The 15,663-nt window shown below is 42.0% G+C and overlaps 1 protein-coding gene across 9 annotated transcripts in view; it reads left to right on the top strand.

Annotated features, from left to right (window-relative positions):
• The window catches only part of INVS (inversin), a 120,523-nt gene that overhangs the window by 86,443 nt on the left and 18,417 nt on the right, over positions 1-15,663 (top strand). For all 9 annotated transcript variants that reach the window (XM_088150137.1, XM_088150143.1, XM_088150136.1 and 6 more), the window contains one exon: positions 1,112-1,324. In XM_088150137.1, coding sequence (XP_088006263.1) covers positions 1,112-1,324 — 213 coding nt within the window. The remainder of the gene's footprint in view (positions 1-1,111; positions 1,325-15,663) is intronic.

The following is a 15,663-nucleotide window of genomic DNA, read 5'->3' as shown; positions in this document are numbered from 1 at the left end:
TCTACAACTGTAGAAACCTCTGTTCTTGTTATTATTCAGTGATTCATTTTAATATTCATTAACCATTAGTGGGCCTGCAGAGGTGTTAAAAACACCTAATTTCATACACTGTCTTTAAGTAAAGTCTGATATTGGTTCTTCATTTTGGGTTTTTCTGGGCCTTTTTGTTGATTAAAATCTTTTCCTATATAATGTCTAACCAAACATCTTCTTATTTTGATGGTGGCTGAATTTCTGCCATGATAGACTGGACTTCTCTATTATAAGTCCCCAAGCTAGCCTATACTTTTGAGCAATCAGTTATACTAGGTAAAGTTAATAATGACAAACATAAATATATACTAGTATATTAGTTTCTTATAGGTGAGTAAGTGAGTAAGATCCTATGAATAAAAGATTTTTGATGCATTAGGCTTCTTGTTACCTGTTCACATGAGTGACTGAAATAACATTCTTTTCAGCAATATAAGATTAAAAATATGGAATCAGTATGTATGTATGTGTGTATGTATGTATGTATGTATGTAATAGGTTGCCTGACTTCCAAATTATTCTGGGTGGCTTACAACTAAGAATCAATATACTGTATGTAAAAAAGCATATAAAAGATGCAAGTGACAGGAAGAGCAAAGTATTCAAAACAAGACCAAAACAAAAAAACAAAAGAGGCAAAAAGAGGCTCCACAATTACACTGTCCTCAAAGCCTGGGAAAACCAGATCTTCAATAGTTTTCTGGATGATATAAGGGTGGGGGCCATACAAATCTCTGGAGAGAAATAATTCCAAAAGGCAGAAATTGCAACACAGTAAACACGCTTCTGGGTCCTGCAAGATGGCATTTTTTTTAACTGACAGGACCCAGGCCCAGTGTAATTAACTTACACTTAATTTAAATTTGAAGTTAAATAATATTAAATATAATGAATTAAATGCAATAAATATGTTAACTTTGTGTGTGTGTGTGTGTGTGTGTGTGTGTGTGTGTGTGTGTATTGGTCACCCTATTTCTGGAATAAGTGTAAGATGGAGGATACTGACTTAATTAAACATAGATTATTGTACTTTCTTTGCTATTAGGTCAATTCTATAACAATATTTTGTTATTTTTAGATATACACCACTTGATTTTGCCTTGCTGGGAGGTCACCACGAAGTAATTCAGTTCATGTTGGAGCATGGTGCATTATCTATAGCTGCCATACAAGATATTGCAGCTGTCAAAATTCAGGCAGTCTACAAAGGATACAAAGTTAGAAAAGCTTTTCAAGATAGGAAAAACCTTCTAATGAAGCATGATCAGCTGAGGAAAGATGCTGCTGCCAAGTAAGTTTGATATAGGAGCAAAAACTAAAAGTTGTTTTTAATATGTTTCAGTGTGCTGAATTCCTGCATATATGTGAATGTATACACACATAAACACACACACAAGTTCCAAATGCTGTGATGCATTATAGGATAAGTTTTATACTTCTATTCTAAATGGTTTCTTCTGATGTTTCTAGTAAACTAGTTACTCCTACAGGGAAAAGTAGATATTAATCATGCAATTAGATCTTGGGGAAGCTTTAGATGATGGATAGTGGGATGGAGGGATGGATAGATCGATCTGCTGAAGGAAGTGGTGATCCAGATCAAGATTGTGGCACAGGGGCAAAGCTGTTCCCAGTATTGAGTTGAAGTGCCTCCGCCCACTCTTGAGTCAAGAGAAAACTATCCTGGCAAGTCCCCATTGCCAATTCTTCTCCTGTGTCTGTTTCAATCCTCTGATTTGCCTCCAAGATAATAAGGTGACAGACCTTAACAGATTTTACACACCTTGACACTGCCTTTTGACATTGCTGAAATAAGAGGAAAACACCACTTTAAAGCAATATAGCTAAGGACAAGTTAAGCCTGTTTCACACACAGGCTGAGAATGAAATTACAACATCATGGGGTCACAGCTGAAAAGAGGAAGTTGGTGCAAGCAGGAAAAAGCCCAAAGACAGCTTTTTCTTTGATACTGCTATAGTTCCTATTTGGAATGCAAAACACACACATGTACATACAAAACTTACATACAGTTTGTAACAGGAGGCAAGTTGCCATTGATGCTAACTATAATTACCATCAAGGCAAACAAAAACTTCTTAGGGCCTCTCTAGATTAGGAGCAAGGGGTTAAAGCTCCCTTCCCCACTAGATCAGCATATATAGGCTAATGATGTGCTTAATCTCACATCTACTTTAGCTGTCAGTTGCTGCACTCAGCAAAATTTGCCTGTTATCCACTTACCTCCATTAGTTGTCTTGTGGGAATTGCTCATTCCTAAGCTTAATGATCATATATACCTAATAATAATATTACATGGGTTATTGGAAGTGACAAAGGAAATGAGAAAAGTATTCCCACTAAGACAGTCTCTGATATTCCTTTGTCCTAATCCATATAGACAGCATATAGTTTGCACATGCAAGCCCAACCTATACACCATTGATGGTGCTGTAATTTTTCCTCCCAATTTTCTGATTAAATGAAAGCATTCAATGAATACCAAGATTTTTTTTTTTTACAAAAACCTAGTAAGCGAGAGGTAAGTAGCAACTTTAACCATTTTCTTTTGCATTGTTTCAATAATCAAAATTCCCCTAAATGTTTTTCTCTTTTTCTGTTAAAATCTCTGTAACTTTTCTTTTAAGCATAAGAAAGCAGCTGTGGTGGGACTAAATGGGCAACTATAGAACAAGTTTACTGTACCCAAGTGTCAGTCTTGCTTTCTGAGTTTCAACTTTTCAGAGCCAAAGGAGAAATCAAACTAATATGAAACATTGTCTCTCCCAATCTGGAAAATAACTCTCAGAATTCTAGGTACATGCTGGCTGGGATCTATGAGAGTTGTGATCTCAGTGCATCTGGAAAGTGCAAGGTTGGGGAAGGCTATGTACTACAAATAGTTTAGACTACCACTGTGTGCAAAGGACTTACCCTTGCAGCATGCCAATAAAATAATAGGTGCTCGATAGGGAATAGGTGTTTGGAAGGTAGGCCAATTTTAGAAATAGGTATTGAGAATAAAACATTTAAGAAACACCAGCATATGCTTTTTTTAATTACTATCAGGCTCCTTTCAACTATGGCACTAGTGCAGATTAGAAGTCTGTTCAATTTATAGTTTGAAAAAATCATAGTTCCACAAACACTGTGAATTTGCTACTGTGTTAAGGATCAGTTTGAGTTTTCAGGTTCAGAAGTAGAAGAATTTAACCAGTCTGAGCACCAACCTGTCCCATGGGAATTAGCTGAAGAGACCATACTAGAGGAGAGAGGTGCAGGTAGAGTCAGCTGATTCAAAGACTGAGCCCAGCAACAGGTCGGAATTTTTTATTATTTTACAAATAGTGTAGAGCAAAGGAAGTCATACCATCAACCTGAAAGAAAGAAACATGACTTGCCAAATTAGTCAAGCTGATATTCAGGGCAATGCAAAAGAGATTACTTTTGTCAGTGGCTCTTTATGGCAAATAATAATAATAACAATAATAATGATGATGATGATGTTTTCCCTGTAACTCTTGTCTGTATGCTGTTGTTGGATTACCTGGAACTTTGGACTGAAAATAGATTATTGTTGGACCTTCCTGAACTTGGGATTTATCTCTCCAGACTTTTTTGCTGAAGTAAGCTCTCGTGCCTGTATTCTACCCAGAAAGCTTTGAGTTTGAAGTGTATTTTGTGTTACTTTGGTAAAAGAGTTATGATTGTAATAAATTTTTTGAGTTTGTTACCAGAAGCTGGCTGTGTGCATGTAACTGGCTGCACAGAATATGCTGCTGCTTAGGCACAGTAGCTACTGATGTTGATGTACAGTCAGGTCCAGAAATATTGGGACATCGACACAATTCTAACATCTTTGGCTCTATATACCACCACAATGGATTTGGAATGAAACAAACACAATGTGCGTTAACTGCAGACTGTCAGCTTTAATTTGAGGGTATGTACATCCAACTCAGGTGAACGGTGTAGGAATTACAACAGTTTGCATATGTGCCTCCCACTTGTTAAGGGACCAAAAGTAATGGGACAGAATAATAATCATACATCAAACTTTCCCTTTTTAATACTTGGTTGCAAATCCATTGCAGTCAATCACAGCCTGAAGTCTGGAACGAATAGACATCACCAGACGCTGGGTTTCATCCCTGGTGATGCTCTGCCAGGCCTCTACTGCAACTGTCTTCAGTTCCTGCTTGTTCTTGGGGCATTTTCCTTTCAGTTTTGTCTTCAGCAAGTGAAATGCATGCTCAATGGGATTCAGGTCAGGTGATTGACTTGGCCATTGCATAACATTCCACTTCTGTCCCTTCAAAAACTCTTTGGTTGCTTTTGCAGTATGCTTTGGGTCATTGTCCATCTGTACTGTGAAGCGCCGTCCAATGAGCTCTGCAGCATTTGGCTGAATGTGAGCAGATAATATTGCCCGAAACACTGCAGAATTCATCCTGCTGCTTTTGTCAGCAGTCACATCATCAATAAATACAAGAGAACCAGTTCCATTGGCAGCCATACATGCCCACGCCATGACACTACCACCACCATGCTTCACTGATGAGCTGGTATGCTTAGGATCATGAGCAGTTCCTTTCCTTCTCCATACTCTTCTCTTCCCATCACTCTGGTACAAGTTGATCTTGGTCTCATCTGTCCATAGGATGTTGTTCCAGAACTGTGAAGGCGTTTTTAGATGTCGTTTGGCAAACTCTAATCTGGGCTTCCTGTTTTTGAGGCTCACCAATGGTTTACATCTTGTGGTGAACCCTCTGTATTCACTCTGGTGAAGTCTTCTTTTGATTGTTGACTTTGACACACATACACCTACCTCCTGGAGAGTGTTCTTGATCTGGCCAACTGTTGTGAAGGGTGTTTTCTTCACTAGGGAACGAATTCTTCGGTCATCCACCACAATTGTTTTCCGTTGTCTCCCGGGTCTTTTGGTGTTGCTGAGCTCACCGGTGCGTTCCTTCTTTTTGAGAATGTTCCAAACAGTTGTTTTGGCCACGCCTAATGTTCTTGCTATCTCTCTGATGGGTTTGTTTTGTTTCTTCAGCCTAATGATGACTTGCTTCACTGATAGTGACAGCTCTTTGGATCTCATCTTGAGAGTTGACAGCAACAGATTCCACATGCAAATAGCACACTTGAAATGAACTCTGGGCCTTTTATCTGCACACTGTAATTGGGGTACTGAGGGGATATCACACACCTGGCCATGGAACAGCTGAGAAGCCAATTGTCCCATTACTTTTGGTCCCTTACCAAGTGGGAGGCACATATGCAAACTGTTGTAATTCCTACACCGTTCACCTGAGTTGGATGTACATACCCTCAAATTAAAGCTCACAGTCTGCAGTTAATGCACATTGTGTTTGTTTCATTCCAAATCCATTGTGGTGGTGTATAGAGCCAAAGATGTTAGAATTGTGTCAATGTCCCAATATTTCTGGACCTGACTATATATCCAGAGATATGCAGTTGCCTAGTGAGGCTTTTATTCTTTGAAGGGCAAACTCCTATACTATGTCATCAAGTTTGTTTGAAGATTCCCCTGATTTCTAAAGAGTTTGGCAGAGACATAAGAGGCTTTTGTTTGAGAAATATGTCCAGAGCTGTCTTGAGGAGGCAAAATTATTTTCATTTCCCAAAGTATGGGTTATGATCTCCTGGGTCACAAGATAACGGATGGGGAGAGAGTGCCTTCCTGTAAAGCCTTCTCAACCAGGCTTACTAATTTGATGCAAAAGTATGTGAATGCAAAGCTGGACAAAGTTTCCTGTGTGAAGCTTTGTTTCTTAAAAAACCTTTCAAAAGAACACTAATCAACCTTGGAAAGCACAAGCCTCCTGTACAAACCTGTGGCCTCAGAAGGTAAGGGAGGAGAGGTGGTGAGGCTGCATCAAGGTGGGAACTGCTAGAAAGGGGAGAGGAATTTGCAAGTACCTGGAAAGGGAGCAAGATCTCGCTGTAGCTGCACTGAGAGAGAGAGTGCACCAGAAGCAAGACGCAACACTTTAAGACCCACTTAAGGGTAGCTGAATTAAGGCAAGGAACTGTGTTCTGTTTGGTGTCTATAGCAGCTCAAACAAAAGGAACATCTTTTGTTTGTCCTGACTTTGGTGAGTGAAAATAACTGCACACAATAATTGGAGAAGATAACAAATCATACACTATTTCCTCATCCTATTGGTTGAAAAGCACAAGGACAGTTTAAGTGTAAACTAGTAGTCAATCTGTACAGGCCTAGTTTTGTTGCCATCTCTAAGACCCAAACTTGCATGAAAGTCGTCTATTTAAAGTAGTATTTACTTTTATTAGAAAACACAACAGCAAGTGGCACAGATGGATGCTGGGTTTAGAGAAAAAGACTTAGATTTCAAGAGGAAGTGTGAACAGAGGACAATGGGTTGGCTCATTTAAAATGGAGATTAGATCCCAGGGAAATGGCTGTGAAAGGAATCAGGCAAGACAAATTTTAAAAATGCACACTACTGTGATTACTTATAGTTCTCAGAAGTTTGCATGCAATTGCTTTCCCTTCCTAACATCCTGGAAGTTTCACAATCCCCAGTCTGGAGGGAGTTTAAGATTTTTTTTTTCTTCCTCCAACTGTGTCTGCTCTGAGAAAGATTTAAAGTGTACTCCTCCTTGGCTATTTAACTTCACAGACACAGTGTTGTTTTCACAACAATTTAGCCAAATATACTTTCTGCTTTTCTTACTAGAGGGGGAAAGAAATAGTTTACAATCAGTTGAATTCTGCTCACTTCTGCTCTGACAGACCTTTCATTGCTAGTGGTGCTTTTTTAATACATATAAGGTTCATATTAACTACACAAACATAGTGCCAGTTCCCCATTGCTCCCATGGTATCTCCAAGCAGGTCCAATGAAAAGTCTTTAAATGACACAGAAGCCATTTTGGCACACTACCAAAGGATGAAGAATCTGAAATTCTGCATAGTTTGGAGAACTTAGATAAACAGCAATCCCCATGTCCCATTTCAGTGGTGAAATGATAATATTAGTCTTGATGAGTCAAGAACAAGATCTAAAAAGGACTCCTGAAAAATATTGAACCAAAAACCACCATCTTCCTCTGAGCATTTGAGGGCTTAGTTATCCTTTGAACGTTATTGGATTTATAGCTGCATCACCTGGAAGTTCTTGATAGACACTGTGTGAAATCAGGAGGTAGATTACCTAATACCTTTACAGAATTTATAGGTGCCAGGAGATCATATAGTAAGTTTATTTTTGGTGTAAAATCTGGCACTGGAGCACCTAAGGAGAGCTGATTTTTTTCCAGCAGTCAGAGCACTCTTGTCCCATCAGATGATGCAACAACTGATGACGCAGTGTGACTCCCCTGGGCCTTCAGAGCATTTTAGCCTACTCAACATTAAGAAGAGTTCCTTTGTTTGATAGGAAAAAGTATTCTTGGTTGATTATATAAGTATCCATTCTCCTGTGGAAAGCTGTAGGATTGAACTGAAAAACAAACAAATGACTCTCTTACCATTTTATTTCCAGATATGAGAAATTCTCCTGTTTCATGGAACTTGGCCAATACCAGGTTTCAGATTTAATGGCTTGGCTTTGTATTTTCTGAATGCTTCATCCAAGAATTTTAGAGCTAAAGGTTGTCTCACATTGCTTAATTCCACCAGGCTATATGCTGAAATGACTGAACATGAATGCTGTAAGCACTTTGCAAAAGCCATGATGACATGGTTTAGTAGCTGCATCCAGGTTTATCTCCACCACAGAAGCTTCATAGAAAATAACTGTTTGTCACACTAGAAAGATATATTATTGATTGATTTGTTAGTTGCCTTCCCAGGTTTTGGGCTTGTAATTAGAGGGAAATTTAATGGTAGAATGGGACCAAATGAACCTCATTTGTAGTTGTTTTTTGCTTCCTATTTAATATAACCTATTCAGCCTTTTTACAGCCTCCAGTCTAAAGGCATCATACGTGTTTAACCATATTTGTGAAAATAATGGATATTTTCATCCGTACTATGGCAGCAGGAAATTACTGTACCCTGAAAAAGAGATTATTCATCAAGTAGGCTGAAAGAGAGCCTGTGATCTGGATTATATCATTGTGTCTTGAAACCTACTTAATCTGACTGACTTTTTTAGAGTGAGTTACTGATTTGACAGTGACCACATCTATTTTTTTAAATGTCCGATTTGGAAGGCCACCCAACTTCATAAAGACGCTGGGCAGTGTATACCATTATGAACAGTAAGAACGATAAAAATAAAGAAAAGGACAGTGTTCATCCAGAAGGGAAAACATTCAGATTAACATAAAATTCTGTAAGGTGTTCACCACCTACCCTAACCCAAAGCTGGTGAAAAAGCCAGGTTTTCAACAATTTTTTAAATATAGTCAGGGTAGGGGCCGTATAGATCTTGGGGAGGGGTGTGTGCTGTTCCATAGGCAGGCTCTATGACAGAGAGGACACACTTTCTGGATCCCAACAATTTATATTGTTCAATCAATGGGACATGGAGCATGCCCACTTTGTCAGATCCTACAGGATGGGCAAAAAGTATCAGAGATAGAAGTCCCTCAGGTAACCAGGCCGTTTTATCAGTGAAAGAGTTTTTCAAAATGTATGATGGAGGTGGCCTTTCAACAACTCTTTCACCAGCAAACATATTGTTTGAAGTTAAATCATCCCCTACAATAAGCAAGCAGATCTCTTGCCTCCTGGTTTCAGAGAATTTCTCTATATCTTTTTATTGCAGTGCTGTCTGCTGATCCATCTGCTCTGGTTTTGAAAGGTATTAGGAGATTACTAATTCCACTTTTGCCCATGTTTCTTTTTTTTAACTCAAAGAAAAGTCAGTTCAAAAATGTAAGGATAGCCACAGATTATCTCTACAAAGCGAATACACGCTAGTTTCTCTGCTTATCATATTTACACAGAAAAAGTAGTATAAAGTTCTGTAAAAAGTGGGGGGGAAGGATGCATTAAAAGATGCCTAGAACTCTAATTCAGGTCACTAGATCCAAATATATGTCTGCTTTTTGGTTAATAGAATGATCTCATGGGAATATATCAAGCTTACTTTAGTTAATTAGTTATATAGCACCTAATCACATACAGTACGTGTTTGGGTAGTTCTAGATAAGATGCCATATTGTGGTTGAGATGCTCTGTACCTTATAAATATCATTTAGGCACTCCACTTAATGTCTACCTCTGACTCATTCCCAGTATGACTCCCATTTGTCCCAAAGGTTGTTACAAAGTTTATAATCCAACTTAATCTTGGGAAGTCTCCTGAGGGTGATCTTATTCCACCTGAATTAATAAAATTCATTGTGAAATTATGGAAAACTAGTGCTGGCTAATATTTTTTTCTGGTATTAATTATATAGCTCACATCTTCCGGCCCTAGAATCTAGCTATAATAGTTCTGATCTATTTTTTAAAACCCCACAATTCTCTGTTTCAAACAATTACAGACCATTAATATGGTAGGCATCGCTAAGAGAAGCTATCAAACTGAATGGGACAATATTTTGAGAATGGAACAGACTGGCTTTAGTGTAGGATAGTCTGCATTTAGGTCAGCAGTGAGTTCTATACCATCTGATTGAGAAAAATACTAGTATGTCTATATCAATGTTTTGCCATTTTTGTCAAATTCCAATTGGCTTTTGACTCTGTATCCAGGGAAAGGCTTTGGATAAAGTGGAGGCTTCTTCTAGTGATAGTTGATGCTCATCTAAAAGCTGTATGATGAGATATCCCTTAGGTGCAATCTTTAAATCCTTAAAATGGAAGATTTGACTAACACCTAAGATGACAGAACAAGATTGCAATCTATTCTGATTGGGTTGGAAGACTGGGCTGAGAAGAACAGGATGTCTTTCAACAAGGAGAAATGCAAGGTATTACATATGGGGAAGAAAATGTAGGACACAAATACATGATGGAAGACTCATGAACCTGTGCAAAGGCTCCCCCTTGTCACCTGCTCTTCAGTGGCTGAGTCCAGAAGGACCCCCAAGTCGTGCACCAATCTTGAATTGGTTACCCCATCCAAGACCAACAGTGCAAACATCCCTGACCCTGAGGGGCCAAACAGCCACAGACACTCAGTTTTGTCAGGATTGAGCTGAAGTCTGTTCTCCCCCATCCAGACCCAAACAGTCTCCAGACATTTGTACTGTACTGACTCCAGTCTCAGTACATTGTCATCATCACCTGCGCAGCCCAGGATTGAGATAGAAAGCTTGGTATCATCAGCATACTGATGATATCAACCCTGAACTAACAGATGATCTCTCAGCAGTTTCACGTCAATGTTAAACAAAAGAGGAGAGAGCGTCAAACCTTCAGGCACCCTACAGATGAGGGGACGTGGAAGCAACCTCCCCCACCATCAACACCAACTGAAACCACCCACTGAGGAAGGAGGTTGAACACTGCCTCCCACTCCCAACCCCTGCAGCTGGTCCAGCAGGATACTGTGGTCAACAGTATCAGAAGTCCCTGAGAGATCAAGGAGCACCCAGATGAATGTACCACTTTCATCCCGGCTCTGCCAAAGGTCAACCAGTGTGACCAGTGCTGTCTCTGTACTGTACCTGGTCTGAAACCTGGGGTTAGTTATCTGGATAAAATCACTGTTTCAAAATTCAGAAGAGCTTTATCCTTGGCTCAATGTAACACTATCCCCACAGCAGTGTTAGAAGGCAAATATAGAAAAATCCACTTTGTTGAACAATGCTGCTCCTATCATGCAGGTGCAATAGAAACCACAGCCCATATTTTGTTATACTACCAATCCTATAGAGACACTTGTTTGCAGTTGGTCTGCTCTCTCCTCTTTAAATTCCCAGAACATTCTGACTAATTTTACCTATTAGACAAAGACACTTCAGTGACCTTAAATGTTGCAAACTCTGCCCTGCTATAAATTGTAACTGTTGATACTTATGCAGTGTTTGAGGAAATGAGGAAAAGTCAGCGGACTGGTTGTTGGGGCAGGCTGGAGGTTGGGCCGTGCCCGTGGGTCAACGTGTTTGTATGGACTCTATGACTCCATGGGACTTTTCATCTGGAGAGGCCAGCCAGGACTTTGGGGCGTTGGAGAATTGGCGGTGGGGGGGGGGATAGCAGCAGAGTGGCAGTCTGCTATGGACCCTCCCCGCCCCCCTCCCCACAGAGCCTTTTTCTCTGATAGCTCCAAAGAGAGGGCGAGGAGTATCTTTCTCCTGACTTGTCTGTCAGCCAAGTGCTTTGTTTGCATGTTACCCTTCTCAGGGTGAGAGCCTGTGAAGGGAGTTGATTTGGTGGGGTAGATGAGAAAGGAACTATTACCAGCAGATGAGAGTGGCTGTGGGGGGCCTTGGTGTTAGGTTGGGTGTTTCTGTACTTGTGTACTTGTTCTTGAGTGGACGGAGGTGGATGCCAGGTGCTTGAAGGTGCTGAGAGCCAGTAGACCTCAGGGTGCATGGTTTCCCCCTCCTGGAGGATGGATGCAGTTGATTGTTATAGGAGCCCCTGGGCCTTTGGAATTGAGGGGCCTGGAGGAAAAGACGATGTGGCTACCAGGGAGATCTGCACAGGCTATAATATTATGGTGGTGAAGGGCATGGCGAGATATGGTAGGAGACGAGGAGCGGGCCACCCCGGGGAATATGGGACCAATGTTTTATACCTGTTCCATGTTCCAGCTCCTTGCTCTCAACTCCTATACCCAGTCAGCAGACCATCAGAAGCCCTGGCTTCTGGCTGTTGCTCTTAAATGCCAGGTCGGTCTGTAATAAGGCCTCCCTCATCTGTGATTTGATCATAGATGAGAGGACTGACCTGGCATGTATTACCAAAACCTGGCTGAGCCTGGAAGTGTAGGGAGGTGCCTCTCTCAGAGATGTGCCCAGCTGGGTTTCGAGTGTGGCACCAGCCAAGAACCTGGGGCAGGAGTAGTGGTGTGGTAATTGTCATCCAAGAATTGCTTACGGTTTTCAGGGGCACTGCCTCACAGGTCACCGGATATGAGACCCTGTTCATTAAGTTGGGCTCTAGGGATCAATTGGGACTGTTGCTGTTGTACCAGCCTCCCTGCTGCATAGCAACCTCTCTGCCTGAGCTCCTTGATTCCATCTTGGGGTTGGCAGTGGAGTTCCCTAGACTTACGGTCTTGGGGGATTTTAATCTGCCTTCCCTGGGAGTGGGATCTGAGGTGGTTCAGGAGTTCATAACCACCATGATGGCCATGGGCCTATCCCAGGTCATCCAGAGCCCGATATGGGACAATGGTCTTACACACCAGATCTGGTGTTCCTGTCGGAGCAGTGGCTATATGATCTACAATTGGGGGAGTTGTTGGTGTCCCCCTTGTCATGGTCAGATCACACTCTGATTACCATAGGATTCTCTGGTGCCACTATCCACTGCAGGGAAGCTGGACCCATTAGATTGGTCTGCCCCCCGATGATGGATGGACCCAGAGGGGTTCTAGAGGGAGCTGGGGGCTGTTCCTGCTGGTCTTCTGCACAGACCATCTGAAGCCTTGATTGCTGCCTAGAATAAAAGAGCAGCTGAGGCTTTGGATCGGATCATGCCTATGCAACCTCTCCCCTCCTATGGATCCCGTCACTCTCTGTGGTTTACACAGGGGTTGAGGGAGATGAAACGAGAGACGTCTAGAGTATCGCTGGTGCTCATCTAAGGACAAACTCAACCAAATACGGGTTAGAGCTGCTATTAAGGCCTACCAAGTGGCAGTAAGGGCGGCAAAGTGACAGCACTCCTCCGCCTTTATTGCATCTGCAGCTTGCCGCCCTGCAGCCCTGTTTCAAATGATACTGGCCCTCTTGGGTACAGGGGGCCCAGACAACCTTTTGCAGGGTCATGTGGAGGAATTTGCTCAGCATCTGCTGGATAAAATCACTTGGATTTTTTTACAGTTGGACACTAGCTTTGCTGCAGGTCTGTGGGAGATGCCTAGGGTGGAGTCTTCCCCGGTTATCTGGGACAGGTTTGAACCTGCTGGACCTGAGGAAGTGGACAGGGTCCTTAGGACTGTGAGCTCAGCCACCTGCTCTCTAGATCCATGCCCCTCTTGGCTTGTGAAAGCAGCCTGTGGGGGTGTTCTGTGGGTGGGTTCTGGCGATGGTGAATTCTTTTTTGAGTAATGGGATTGTTCCTGCACCTCTTAAGGAGATCATGCTTCGCCCCCTCCTCAAGAAGCCATCACTGGACCCCACAACACTGGACAATTTTTGTCCACTATCCAACCTCCCCTTTTTGGGGAAGGTGATTGAGAAGGTAGTTGCACAACAGCTTCAGAGGACCTTGGACGAAGCACATTATCTGGATCCTTTTCAGTCAGGGTTCAGACCTGGGTATGGTACAGAAACAGCATTGGTCGCACTTTTGGATGATCTCTGACATGGGCGGGATGGTAGTTGTGTGTCCATCCTTGCCTTTCTTGACCTCTTGGCGGCTTTCAATACCATCGACCATGCTATCCTTCTGGACTGACTCAGAGAATTGAGGGTGGGTGGTACAGTATTGTGCTGGTTCACCTCCTTCCTTCAGGGTTGATTCCAGTCAGTGGTGATTGGTCCCCTGCTATGTGTGGTGCCATAGGGGTCAGTGCTCTCACCTCTCCTATTTAACATCTACATGAGACAGCTGTGTGAGCTCATCCGTCACCATGGGGTGAGGTGTACATCTCTACCCCTGGCAACTTAAGCAATGCTGTGGGCATCCTATCTCGGTATCTGGAGGCTGTGAGGATCTGGATGGGGAACAACAGGCTTCAAGTGAACCATGGCAAGACTGAGTGGCTTTGGGTTTTGAGCCCCTCTGGTTCTAGGATTTTACCATCTTTGGTACTGGATGGGGTTGCACTGCCCCAAACAGACCCTTTGCACAATCTGGGGGTCCTCCTGGACTCATGACTCCTGCTTGAAGAGCAGGTGGCAGTCATGGCTAGGAGGGCCTTTGCACAACTTCTTATTGTGCACCAGTTGCACCCATTTCTAGATCAGAGGAACCTACTCACAGTCACTCATGCCCTGATCACCTCCTGGTTAGACTACTGCAATGCGCTCTACATGAGGCTGTCCTTGAAGAGTATCCAGAAACTTCAGCTGGTGCAAAATGCAGCAGCGCGAGCAGTTACATGTGTTTTTAGTAGAACACACGTTACACCTCTGCTTCACGAGCTGCATCAGTTTGTTTCCAGGTCCAAGTCAAGAGGTCCAACCTTTAAAGCCCTTCATGGCATGGGGCTGGGCTATCTGAGGGACCACCTCTCCCCAATTTCATCTGTCCTACCAGATCCAGCAGACAGGGCATGTTACGGGTTCTGTTGCCTAGGGACTACATTTGGCAGGCCTCAGGTGGCAGGCCTTTTATGTTGTGGTGCCTGCGCTGTGGATCTTTTCCCCCTGAGGTGAGATTGGCTTCATCATTGTTGAGCCTCCAGAGGTCCCGTAAGACTTGGTTATGCCAGCAGGCCTGGGGACCCCAGGGGACGGGGGAATTAGTGAGGTGGCTCCCTTATTTTTAACATCCTTTTATTCTCTGTTTTATTTTACTTTTTATATTTTAAATATTTTATTGACTGTTTTTAGCTTTATTGTACACCACCCATAGTCGCCTATGGTGAGATAGGTGGCTATATAAATTAGTTTAATAAATAAATAATAAATGTTTTACTAGGCTGGGGTTTGTTTGTTTGTTTTGGTCTATGATTGTAGTAAAGTCTGTGTGCACCATGTCTATGACCCTAATCACTAGCCCTATTCTTATTTACAACTCAAGTTTTAAGGAAAAGATAAACAAAATTAATTGGCATTTTACCACCAGATGACTGGTTGGTGATTCTGTGACAGATAAACTTTTGATCTTTTCTCTTCCATCTATCTTCATCCCTAGGCCCTAGGGTCATCTAGATGAGTGTACCATGATGCTGTTCCCCTTCAGCACTGTTCTGAGTTGTGTCCTCAAACACCTTGGTGAACCTTCTCCAATCTCATCCAACATCCTATAAACCAGCTCAATCCATTTTAGTTTTACCAGTCTACTTTATTCTGAATAAAAGCCAACAGACCAACAGTCCATCTTTAACAGCCACTGTTCAATTCATTTCATTGTAGCACCTTTATCTGCCAGCCAGAACTTTTATTACTCATCTGCTTCTCCCCAGAAAGCTCTCTGCTCTTACTGTGTCATCCTGGAATTTTTAAGAAATTCCTCATTGTGTCAACTTCATATCTCCATTTAAGAGAAGCTAAGCTAAGTCCTATCCTCATATTTTATCAGCAAAGTAAAGAAACAAAGCTAAAACAGAGGGTTTGTTTGGGGTATTCTTCCTCCTCCCAATGCCTACTTCAGAATCCACACAGATGTGAGGATACATAATAAGCTGGCATCTGCAGGCTAGTCATATCCAGAAAACACCAGACAAGGAAAGGAACCTCTCTCTACAGTAAGTAACCAAAGCTTTTTTAATATTAAGCCTAGAGTGACTTTTCAGGCATTCATGCCATAAATGTGCAATTCCCCAGTAACTTTTTGTCTTTTGAAGAATAGTTGAAAGCTAGTTAAACTTCACTTTGGCTTCACTTCACAGAGTTCCTCT

The sequence above is a fragment of the Python bivittatus genome, unplaced genomic scaffold (genome assembly GCF_059951505.1).
Source record: "Python bivittatus isolate LINGU-HERP-01145 unplaced genomic scaffold, Pbiv_v1 ctg000610_np1212, whole genome shotgun sequence".
In the NCBI taxonomy this organism is placed as follows: domain Eukaryota; kingdom Metazoa; phylum Chordata; class Lepidosauria; order Squamata; family Pythonidae; genus Python; species Python bivittatus.
Note: the sequence above shows the minus strand (reverse complement) of the source record. Positions and strands in the feature narration are given on the sequence as shown.